At 36.8% G+C, this 12,675-nt stretch overlaps 1 protein-coding gene across 7 annotated transcripts in view; it reads right to left on the bottom strand.

The window, feature by feature from the left end:
• EXOC6 (exocyst complex component 6) overlaps positions 1–12,675 on the bottom strand; it is a 140,860-nt gene that overhangs the window by 83,153 nt on the left and 45,032 nt on the right. For 4 of the 7 annotated variants that reach the window (XM_072425049.1, XM_072425052.1, XM_072425051.1 and 1 more), the window contains exons 4-8: positions 11,935–12,025; positions 8,508–8,553; positions 3,654–3,858; positions 3,371–3,526; positions 1,918–1,986 (exon numbers count right to left, since the gene is read on the bottom strand). In XM_072425049.1, coding sequence (XP_072281150.1) covers positions 1,918–1,986; positions 3,371–3,526; positions 3,654–3,858; positions 8,508–8,553; positions 11,935–12,025 — 567 coding nt within the window. Of the gene's footprint in view, positions 1–1,917; positions 1,990–3,370; positions 3,527–3,653; positions 3,859–8,507; positions 8,554–11,934; positions 12,026–12,675 lie in introns of all 7 variants that reach the window. The other 3 variants (XM_072425048.1, XM_072425050.1, XM_072425053.1) reach the window with 1 other exon arrangement.

Here is a 12,675-nt window from a genome sequence, read left to right as displayed (position 1 = left end):
CCCTTAGGTAAATCACCCCCAGTACTGGGCTCCCCTGTGCTATATATATATCCCCTTAGAAAATGACAGGACATCATGAGATTTACACTGTGTACATCTTCACAGACAGACGTGATTTGTACAATATCACCGCATAATGTTCCCTATCCCTGGCCAAGACACAGTATATCAAATCAGTCAAAGTTGCAGGCTCTGCATTAGAAATTCGCCTTTCCCTCCTAACTTGGACTTCTTCATCATTATGACACAACTATAAAATTTTTATGACCAGAAAACATGTCTTAGAAGATTTACTGCACTTGGGAAGATCCTGGACTAATCAGAGGAGTCTGAACTGAGAAGCAAAGGGAGACTATTAAAAGGGAAAGCTGAAGTGCTGAAACCCTATAAAAAAAACAGCTAAAGGTCGGTGTTGCGTTTTACGGTAGAACAGAAGCAAAAAAACAAGTGATTAAATTCAAATGAGTCAATTATAAAAAGTGACAGAAACAAACTTAAATCTATAGCTAGTCCTCACATAAGAATCGAACATATTTATACAGCTAGATCTGACAGATGAAACAACTCAAGTTACCTACAGACATATGATCATCACCTGATCTTCAAGACTTTGGTCTTTGAGTCATATGTTGATTGGAATATCTACAAGAACCTTGCCCCACCTTCAGCCAAATGTTTTTAGGGAATAACAGATTTATTTTTCTGGACAATTACTACTATCATCCTGTGATCCTAAGGCTAGCAAATGTAGCATCTGAACATACATGCTTAGGGGATACAAGTGTAAATGTTTCATTTTCCAGTCTTTTACAAAAGTAGTTTGTTGATGGTCAAACCATCTATGACTTTCCTATTCATATCTATGAATCTGTCGCAATACTCTATGACAAGAACTTCCAAGACTGCTGTAACAAAGTAAGCTGAATTATATGATGTGCCCTCCTTTTGACCTTGTGCCTTAAAGTGCAACCAAAGTTCCACTTTCAAAATCAGGGCTTTATTGCTAAAAGGGGCAGCTGATGTCCTTCCTGCAATAAAATGTACTCACCTGCCTGATCGATCTCTTCATCTGTCAAAATCACTGAGCTTCATGCAGCACCCCCCCCCCCTCCCTTTCCCATACCAAAAGGGATCTCTGCCACAAAAAAAAAACTAATTTTAGCTGGACCTGGAATACAAATGAGTGTGTTTGCAGGTAAATCTTTTTGGAATGGAGCAAAAAGTTAAGTGTAAATCATACCAATAAACTAACTTCAATAATGTTTAGGGATATGGTAATCCTAAATGCTTAGCTCCTATGCAAAATACTCAGACTGTGAAAGTAACTGTATAATGAAGACATTAAATAAAGGTACACATAAATTTGAAAATACTGTCGCCTGATCTGGGTCATTTTCACTCGATCAGGCAAACCAGGGTTGAAAGAACAAATGGCTACGTTAGATATTATCAGCTGTTTACTATCCTCACGCTAAAGAAGGTGGTGCTATGTTTAGCTAGTCTACCCCTTTCTTAAAAGTATTTATATTATTACATTATATATCATTTAGGCTATTATATTGGTAAGCCAATCTCTGTAGTTCTGCAAAAGTTATGGTCCTTGTGCAAAGACTACATTTGTTATGAGATATTTCACACCTAAATGAGTTTCAATAGGAGCACAGGCACCAAAACTAGTATAAAGTGATGAGTGTAAAGTCAGAGACGTGCCCAAACTGAATCTAGCACTTTTTATGTAGTCCAGATGTATGGCTTTGTTACTGAGCAGCCTGAATATTGCATATATTTTATTGTGGCTACTTTGAAAATACTGATGATTAATAAAATTTGTTTAGGAATGTAAAAATTGCAGATTGTGGTGCAGATTACACTTATTCTCCACTTTTCAGTGATTTAAATAATTGTCAAAGTGCTTACCAAAATTGAATAGATGTGTAGACATCGATACACAGGTGTAAAGTCAACCAAATCCTGGACGCTTAGGGCCTGCTGAAAATATGAGAAGAATAATATGTATTGAAAAATAGATAAAATATTAACAAATTATCACACATTTATCACATAATGTGATATAAACAAAGCGATTCTTTCAACTTAGTACACACTTTCACTCATAAGTGAGACACCCTATAAACAACTTTAAATATTAAAATCACTGAAAATCAAAGTATTTAAAGTGCTTGCATTGTTTTTCCATTCCATAAATTATTTTTTACTTGCCACACGCGTTATAATGTAGACATTGATAAGTCAATTCCCATTGCGCAGCCCCCTCCTACTACAACATAGCCCTTTCCTCTTTTGGGTTTGCCTAAATACTGCCTGTGCTGGCACAGCATCCTCAGACCAAAGAGGAGGAGGAGCAAAGGAAAATGGTTGTGAGTGTCACTTAAGTGGCAAGATTTGAGTCTGCTGGCTATTGAAATCACATCCAAGATGGCTTAAAGGTATTGAAGGTCTACACACAGAAAGGCCTTTATGGGTTAAAATAAATTAAATGCACATATAACCTTCTAGAAGGATATCACAATACATAGTAATAGATGGGGCTTTTAAAGCAAACATGATTTGTTAGCTTTGTTCATACCTAAAGAAATTAGAGCACCAATGTCTCAGAAACAAACATATCTACTTATTACTACAATCAGCCAGGAAAATCCATTGAACAAGTACAGATGCTCTGATAATAGGCAATATTTTATAAAAGTAGAAACTTCTTTAAATCAAATGCCTTATAGGATAATTGGGATTTAAATGCCTGGTCAACCAGTGAATTAAAAACGACTGCAACACCTACTAGTAAAAATGATTAGATAGTGTGTTTAGCCATTAGGCATACAGGTAGTCCCCGGGTTAAGGACATCCGACATACGAACGCCTCCTAGATACGAACTGGGCTTCCCTGTTCACTGTGTGCAGAACGGATGTTTGAAGGGGAGAGGGGCGGTTTGCATGACTTGCAGAATAAATAATCTGTTAAACACAGCTGAGGTTGTGGGTGATCCTAAGGGGGAGATCTCTTTCTGCAGTCTCTTGTAACTCTTTAATGATCAAGACAAACTGTTTCTTTTTGCATATCAAAGCACAGCTTGCTCCATGAATGTCTGGGCTCCATAAAGATTTCTGATTTTTTGCTTTGTTTGTGATTAGCTAACAGTGAGGATTTTATACACTAACTGACACCATGCTGCCTAATAATATGTTGAGACAACCATCTGTCCTAATTGCATTTATTAAAATAATGTACCTGTTCCGACTTACATACAAATTCAACTTAAGAACAAACCTACAGTCCTACATGTAGCCCAAGAACTGTGTGCAACCTGTATTTACCACAAATGATGAAGCTGAAGATGAGGGAAAAACATACCTCTTCTTCAGTTTCCTCATCTTCCAGCACCTGGTCTTTTGATTTCAGTCCATTTTCATCTTCAGAGCCATGGCCGTTAATAATGTACATAGGCTTTTTATAAGCAACATTGGTTTGTCTGTGTAAGGCGGCATGGAATGTCTTCTGCTGTTGTGCCTAGGGTGAACAGGAAGAAGAGGAAAATGAGAGAAAATAGGAAAATGACAACAAAAATGAATTATTTTACAAATGTTGACACAGAAACATGGGCCCCATGACAGAAGAGCTAAGAAAAGAGTCGTACTTGCTTCATGGCAGTCTCTCCTATTTTGTCAGAGTGTTTCCTTATACTTTCCAGGAAGTCTTTAAGACCAGACATGGAGATGTCCTTGATTTCTTCTCGTAGCTTGGGGAGATTTTCAGCCATAATCTGGCAGAAGCGATATTGGGTGACTTTGGGGAGATAAACGTGTTCTAGTTGATCCATTGTCTTTAGGGCAGAGTAATACCTGTGAGTGGAAAAAATACATTATGAATTATTATGGACTTAGTAAGTAACATACAGATACACATAAGTCTAAATAATGTTTATTTCCCTTTAATCACAGGAGACAATAAAACTGCTGCACATAATGCCCTCAGCAGGTTACCTATTGGTAAGGTTGCAGCACAATGTCAGTAGTAGGATTATGGAACTAGTGCTGGCAGCAAAAGTAGCAAGCCAAGGTAATTTGAGGTAACTTGGTTAAGTGTACGGTATTTACTACATATATTTTAAGCTCTTTGTTCCAAACAATTGTAAAATCTATTCTTAATAAAAATGGTCATTAAATCCTATGGTCCTATATCCTAAGTATTTACAATGAACAACCTAAATCAGTTATATATTTCCCTTTACCAGTTGTCCTTGTGTTACTTTTTAGCATCATACTAGAAACTCCTGACACCTAGATTTCAATGTTTGTTATTTTGCTCAGCGCAGAGCTGTGGTTGCGGTTAATAGGATCACACTGGCAAGACATTAAAATAAATAACGTGGTCAGCGAAGGAGTGAATTGTGTAGGATGGCGTAGGCTGTAAATTAGAATGCCACAGATGAGTTTCAGGACTTCTTTCATCCAATTTCTAAAAGAGCAGCTTCACATGGCGTGACCTCTTGGGAGATAATTCCATAACGGCATTAAAATCATATAAACCGTTTTATTCAAATTATATAAATCAGCTTATCGCAACACTGTTGGTTCATCTGGAAGGTTTTCCAATGCAGTTACTGAAATCAGAATTAGCATAATCCAACTTAAACCCATTCTTGAGCCCCTTGCTAATTATATATATCTGAAGCTCAAGGCCTTGCCCTTTCAACATCTGCTCAGATGGGAGCTTTGAGGCTTTTTTAATTTGTAGGTCATTTGCAGGTCAGGATTTATGTTGTATTGCTTGCATTTTACATTTTATACACACAGAAAATTGTCATGTAACACACAGCCTTAGGATAATACTTCTACAATGGATAGGATGAAGATGCTGATCTCATGGAACCAAACAGGTAAAGGTATGCCAGTATTATAGAGGGGAGATGGTATTAATAAACACAAAGCCTAAAGTATCCATACAAATAATCAACTTTAATTCAATTTTTTAATTTACCTGAGTTGTTCAATATAAACGTTGAATGTCAATTAAAAATGAATCACTCATCCTACCACACACCACCATATCTAAGGATGCAGGGTATCTCTAAGTGCAGGAGCATTTTCTTGTGTGACATAAAATGTACCTAAACTCACAATTTTTACTTTACATAAAAGGGTAGACAACCCCTTTATGTTTTTTCCCTATCTACGGCACGGGTGACGTAGGAAGAAGAACACGGAAAAAGAAAGGCGAAGATGGCGGCGCCTGGAACTTCCTCTGTGCTGGGCCAAAGGAGCATACCGGGACGACGCAGGACCCGATGAAAGAAACCTCCCGAGAGATAGACTGATCTGCAGGATTGAAGGTAAGTGTGATCTTATTGTTTTGGGTTAGTTTTGGGTTTACTTCTGCTTTAAGTCAATCAGCATTTCTCAGAATTTCACCAGAGGAATAGTGTTGTCACTTCTAGAGTAGCCTATCTCTACCTTTTTTAACATTGGGGAACCCTTGAAACAACTTTCAGGTGTTAGGGAACTCCTACTATACTTTCTCTACAGCTCACAATACATTAGTGTGGTGGCCGGTGGAAAGAATTTCACCTTTACAGTTAGCCAAAAAGATCATTGGTGTCACTTAAAGTGACCTGAGAGGTACACATTGCTCAAGGAACTCCTAGCAACCTCTAGAGGAACCCTGGTTGAGAAACTCTACTCTAGACAGTGTGAGCACAAGTCTTTAGATACGTTAAATAACTTTTGCCCACATTAATTATTTATTATGATAAAGTTGCTAAGGAAAAAGAGGGCCTAATATATTTCATGGACTTTGCTTTAACATACAACTGGGGGCATTTATTAATTTTTCTCAAACAGCAAGGCAGTGCTAAACAGGAGCAGTGGGATTGTTAATGAGAAAATTTACATCAGAAAGAAACTTTATATTTCCTTTAAGTCATATAATTGATCAGATGTACTTTGTGCTCACATATTTTAATTACAGTTTTAAATGTCTACCTTATATCGTCATTAACAAACCTAAAATAACCAAATGGTAATATAAACCATGTTTTGAGATGAATGTCCCATTTAATGAAATAGGTTAGGCTTATTAATGTAAAAAAGGTACAACTCTGATGAAAACGGCTAGCTGAGAGCTGTACGAAGGACACAGTCAAGGTCAATTGTCTTGCTGTTCATACTGTAAATTCTTTTATGATGTGTTATGATTAAGTAGATATTAATGAACTAGGAAGAGATCATTATTCCTCTGTTCCAACTGTGCTCCCTAAGGATCTCATTTATTGCTGCTCCTTAAATTGTTTTAGATGGTGTAAAATATTAAGGGATAATATTCCGTCTCCTATGATTATATTTTCATTACATTTCATGCTGTTTAACTAAAAATTGTTTTTTTGAACCCTTCATTACGTTTCTGACAAATTGCTTCATTTATTCACAACATCTGGCTGTTGTCAAAACTAGATATATGGGTAAAGATCTGGAACGTACTTGTTGATGAGAGTTTGCGGACACTCATTTGAATCACTAAGTTACAACCTCTCCTACCTACCAAGAGGTAACCGCAATATTGATTCCTAAATGGTACATCACTACCCGGTAGTTTTCCTATCTATGTATATTGATTTTGATTGGAAGTCAAAAGTAAGCAATGTAAAATTAATGTGAACCCATAAGTAAGAATGTTTGGGCAAAATATCAATTACAAAAAAATTTTATTAGAATTTTCAAGCACTAGGGCAAGAGAAAAAGTAGGCATCCATTCTCCTATATGCTTCCAATGGTTCTTTAGCCTACCGCTTGTTGATGATTTAGCAAATCAGTTAGCAAATCATAGGAGTACCACGAGCATAGTGGATCCTGAGGAACTGAAAAGAGACTTTAGACAAGCAAATTAAGCACCACATGGTTTTTAATCCTGCAAACTGAGGACTGCTAAAATCTAACAGGAGCCATTCGTTAGGTCATGTGCCAAAATAATGTAATAAAAAAGCTATGGTTTGTTTAGTGCCAATTCTGAAAATTTGAAATGAGACTGTACTACATAATTTACAGGGATATATTGTCTGGAGAAAATCCCTAATGTACATCTATACATCAATGATTGATATTTGAGATCCTCTGGCAAATATTAGTTTGGAGAAGGCAGCTCTCAGTGGACAAGGAGATAGGTAAGTTTAGGCAGTAGATATCTGTTTATAAAGGTAATTTTAGGCAGTATTCATTTTGGACAACTGTGTAAAAAATCTATCAGCTAAGTCAAAAAAGAGATATGGGTGACATACAAAAATGTGACATACAAGGTCACAAACTTTAACCAATTGCTGGAGTGCAAAAATAGCCACGGGAGACCTAGGAGAATAAGGTTTGTAAAATTTGAGACTACAGGGGAGCATTAGAAGCTTTTGATGAAATCTCCCAATCTGTCTACTTAAAAAGTTCAATAATGTTAAATTAAGTAAGGTGAGGTGATAAGGGCATAGGTGCCCTAAGGTCACTTCATTCACCTCAATATGTCAGTACTACAGCTGGCAGAGTACTGATGGTGGCAGGTCAAAAGGGTGCTGACAACCATGGAAACAGAAAAGTCATTACACCATTTACAAAGATGATTAAAGTTTTGCCATATTACATTAGGAGGACTTTACCCAGTGGTTAGAAGGATATAAGTGGAATAATTTAAACACAATACATAGTTCTATACTGCCATTACTGAGATCTTTCCTGATCGCTTCCAGTGAAAGTAGTTGTAGACACAGTGCTGTTCAGTTCTATGGAGAGGAGAAGAGAAAGAACAAGCAAGGGGTACCCAACTGTTTCCTCCTCCAAGGGAAAATACAGTGGTAATCCCCATCCAATCATTCATTGATCCACCAGGACATTGGGGGACAGTATGCTAGATTTTCTCCTGATCATTCATCTCAGGCAATTTTCATCAGTCAGTCAGTCGCCAATCTTTCCTGACCTTTGGACCACTAAATGCACGGACTACGGATGTGGGGAGCGGGGTGTGACTCAAAGGGGAAGAAACTTCCCCCAGAGTGACGTCATGATGCCAGAACCGCCCACTCTCCCATCGCAGGTCTGAGCCTGCAATGAGAGAGTGGGCAGGATGTGTCCAGAGACACAACGCACCCACCGCCCTGAGCCTTCAATTCATATGGGAGACATGGACCGAGGCTCTGGCCGGTGCGCCCTCCAGCGGGGTCCATCTTCTGAAGGTGCGTGCAGTCTGTGCATTTATGTAGCATAAAGAGGGTTCTCCTTGAATTTTATTTTAATAAGAAAGCAGATTTTGGAGCAGGGTCCCCTCTTCCTATGTCATTGTTTGTACTTGTCTGTCATTTGCAACCCCTATTTAATGTACAGAGGTATATATTATTTTGCATTTTAAAATAAAGTTTAATATAGTTTAATATAATGATATGTTACATTCATTGCATAGAAGACAGCACGTAACATTCAATTCATTTAATAGTACCCATCAACATTACAGTTACACTCACCTTTTACCACTCATTTGTTTCTTTAGCTTGCTGTACATTTCTAAAGCTAGAAAAGGACAATAAAAAGTAACATGTTGAACAATGACATTGAATGTATTTTATTTTCTCTTTTTTATACGTAAATTAAAATAATTTTTCTACAGACAGAAATAATTTTTCTACAGTAAGTACATTGTTGATCTTTTTCAACATATCTGAACAGGCAAAAATTAGATCTTAGTTTATTCAAACAGTGCCCTCGAGAAGTTGAGGATCGCTAAATGGTTAAATTTGCTATTAATGATATATTCACTCCACTTTAAATATATAATATTGGAATAGGACACTCCAGATTAGTTGTCAATGATTAGAGACTCCTTAGTAGAATTCCTAGAGTCTGGTGTCATCATGCCAGGATCAAAGAATTCCAAGGCTCTCAAAAATAAATTGGGGATGTTTTCTAGTTTGGCAAGGCATTTAAAAAAGATCACCAAAACAAAATCACCATACAAATTCAACCCAAAAGCAGACCTTTTGGTGCTAAAAGAAGTCTTGAAGAACCGTCAAATATTTTGGGAGATGTGCAGGTAACTTATAACAGTTGGTGTCAATGTGCATGCATCTTTTATCAGAAAGAAGTTACCCCATTTAATTTGCATGGAAGGTGTGCCAGAAAACAGCATTTGCAGTCTAAAACGTACATAAAAGCAAGATTGCAGCTTGTCATTGAACATATAAGCAAAGATAAGGCCTTTTAGAACAATGTGCTGTGGAATGAAAAAAGACAGATTTTTTTGGCAACAATACCAGTAGACCTATTTTGTGTAAATAGTAAAGCATGGTGGTGGATGGTTGACCAGCCAACATGCATTGAGTCTATGAATTCTGCATCAAATCAAAGAAGATTGTGAGGTCGTTTCTCTGCAAGTTGAAGTTAAAATTGATCTTTCAACATGATACTGATTAGTGCAGCACACTAACAAATCCATCAGGGGATAAACGTCTGATGCAAATCTCACTTAAAGTTGTGGGAGGATTTGTAATGAGTTGTCTAAGTAAGGAAAACCACGAAGAGCAATTAAAAAAAAGTTTGTATGGAGGAAATAATCAAACATTTCTTGTGTCAACGTTACAGACTATGCCATATGCATACAGGTTTGGTAAAGTAGCATCCCCAGCTTCAGAGGCCCCTTCTGGGATGCACTAATTTTTTTCACAGTACGACATTACTTTTATTACTACTTTTTTAATAAACAATTGAAAAAGCTACTTTTTTGGTGTTTGTTTTTGTTATCTAAGAGTACCACATTTATCTGTAGGCATGCTCTAAAAGAAGATAAAATGTTTGCCTTGTGTAATTATGTGGAAAAAGTCAACAATGTGGTGTACTAACTTTTTTACATGATTGTATAATTTACCATTCTTGAATTTCCTTATACCTAGAACACAAAAACAAATTAAAACAAACCTAACATCAGATTCCCCTAGTTATAAAATGACCTAGTTCTTCCTATAAACCTTGTATATTTAGCTAAGGAACCCTTTTTTAAAGGTACAAAGTGCAAAGGTTATTGCCAAACCTTAATTCTTTCACCAAAGATATTTAATGTCTGGAAAGCCTTAGCCAGACACACAGTTGCCTGACACTCCATCTAACAAAGCGTGGACTAGTTCTTTTTTAGCCCTAATTAACACGTCTCTTATGGGCCTCTGAAGCACAATACAAGCTTTGCATCCGGGGGTACCAAGATAATGCAAGAGCTAGTCATCAGTGGAAAAAATTTGGATCAGTCATTTTTAGGGTAAATTTCATCAAAATGATCGACGTTTACAAAATTAAAATTCATTGATATTTGTTGTTCGCAGCTGCAGAAATCCAACACTAGTACAACACATTTGAAATGCAGTTTTGTTGAGTGTGCAAGTGATAATTTATCTTCATCTATAGGGTATAAAAGTCAAAATCATTAGTAGTATTTAGCAGTTTTCATCAGCTTCCAAAAAAAAACATTTGTGCAGGCATATTGAACTATTATAAATGGCCCCTTTGCATTCAAAAAGTCAAACGTTCGAGGAAGCATTGAAAAAAATAGCACCTATGGATACCTCCCCCGCCCCCCCCAAGCAACCCTCCACTATTAGGATTGCAGAAGATGTACATAAAGCTACTCAATTTATATTATATTTATTGTCAATTAATATTGGCTTTTTTGTCATGGCCCACCAACCTCCTACAGATACATGAACAGATGGAAGGTGGACAACTTTAGTTAAGTGCTTGTCCTAATCAGGAACAAAAGCTGTTTTAATGCTGCACTCCTGGTAATGCTAAAATAAGAATGGAGAAATTTTCAACAATGGCTGAACACTGAAATTGATTTTTCTTATAAGATTAGACTTCTGATTTCAATATTGCATAGCTAGAATGACAATATTGGGGTGTAGAACTGTACTGAGTGACCCTCTTACTAGGCTCTGCACCTTCACTGACATTTTTATTACAACTATGTAAGCTATTTCTTCCTAAAGTGTAAGAGTTGGTAATTTTTTTTACTAGTGAATGACTTGATGTACATCTGTATAGTTTTCCAGTAGTCAATGTATATCAAAGAGTTCATCTGGAGCTACAAACAGTTCTGCTAAAGCAAAGTTAAGCTCCGGACAAAAATGCAAGAATTGTTGCTGGGTATTTTTGTTGGTGATTCTTCCCAGCAGGAAAAGAAAGAATGAGCCCTAAAAGGACAATGCTGTTCTGTTCTATAGAGAGGGCTGGGAGGAGGACGAACAAGAGGCGATCAGCTGCATGCTTTCCATTAGGAAACAACAGTTGTTCCTGATGGTCATTTAGTGATCTGCCAGGACGGATCACAATGTTGAAGGACAACTGTACAGATGCTAGATTTTTGTTTGTTTTCTCAGGCAACTAAAAGGCAGATTCATAAAAATATTAATAGGGCAATTATTGGCTTTATCAATGCTGTACAGTGACCAGCTATAATGAAAAACTGTTCACTATCCAAGAGTAATAAATGCTTAAGTTGTCATACAAATTCAGAGCAGATATGAAGTATAGAGAAATACCTTTTATTCATGTAGATCTAAAAACACCAAGATCATCTATCCCTACAACGTTGGTATGTATTAATTATAACTGGTTTACAGACAGGTAACTAACATTTAAATATATTCCCCATTCCATCCTATAAACTCAGCACAAATATAATTTTTACACGTTGTCAGGAATAAAAATAAACAGCTGTTTTATGTTGGTAATAATTTGGCATTTACACACACATATTATACAGTATGTGTTATTTTTCTTGATTTGCTTCAAATATCCTCCACTGAGTCATATGTGCTTGTCCCCCCTACAAGATTTGACTTCTTAGTTAATTGCCTAAACTCAGGTAAAAAACATTATCATATGGTAGTACAGAATATTACTCACCCGGAAGGCACAACTGCAGACTGTCGACCACTGTTGCAATATTTCTCTGTTGTATTCTGCATCTAATGATGTCTTCTGTCTTAGCAATGACCTGGTATATAAAAAAATATAATATATTAAATAACATAAAACTATATTTAGGAACATCCTCTTATAAAGAAAATATGTAGCAAAGTGACCTGTCAGTTGTCACTGTTGCCATACAGAGCATTAAGAACATTAGAAGAGGAGATAAGGCTGACATAAACATGTCCCTGGACCCCTTGGGCTTAGCTAGCAAATGTTTTTATTCCTTGATCAGATATATCCAGGTTTGCTGGATCACGCAGCTTCACTGATGAAAGTGTATCTTCTCCAGCCTGGGAGAGCTTTAATAAATCAGGCCCCATATCAACAATATCTATCAATAGAATATCCAAGGAAAAAACACTGGAACAGACTACAAACTGGGCACCACACAATTCATATTGTAAATTGTAATTTGCTTTAGGTTCAATCATTGTCATGCATAAATATCCATCGCTGTTCAGTCTTTAAAGCTGCACAGCTAAGACCTGTAGTCAAGTGGCAGATTACTTGAGGGAGGAAAGGGCAAACAGTCTGTCCTAATAGATTGCAATGAAAGATTTTTGCATTGTTTTAACAATTGAACACTAAAGCTACGTACACACTTCCAATTATTATCGTCGGAAAACGAACGACGAACGTTCCTGCACGATATATATGAACGATCGTATAGCA

This window comes from Pyxicephalus adspersus, chromosome 10 (assembly GCF_032062135.1).
Source record: "Pyxicephalus adspersus chromosome 10, UCB_Pads_2.0, whole genome shotgun sequence".
In the NCBI taxonomy this organism is placed as follows: domain Eukaryota; kingdom Metazoa; phylum Chordata; class Amphibia; order Anura; family Pyxicephalidae; genus Pyxicephalus; species Pyxicephalus adspersus.
This window is presented reverse-complemented; position numbering and strand designations above follow the sequence as displayed.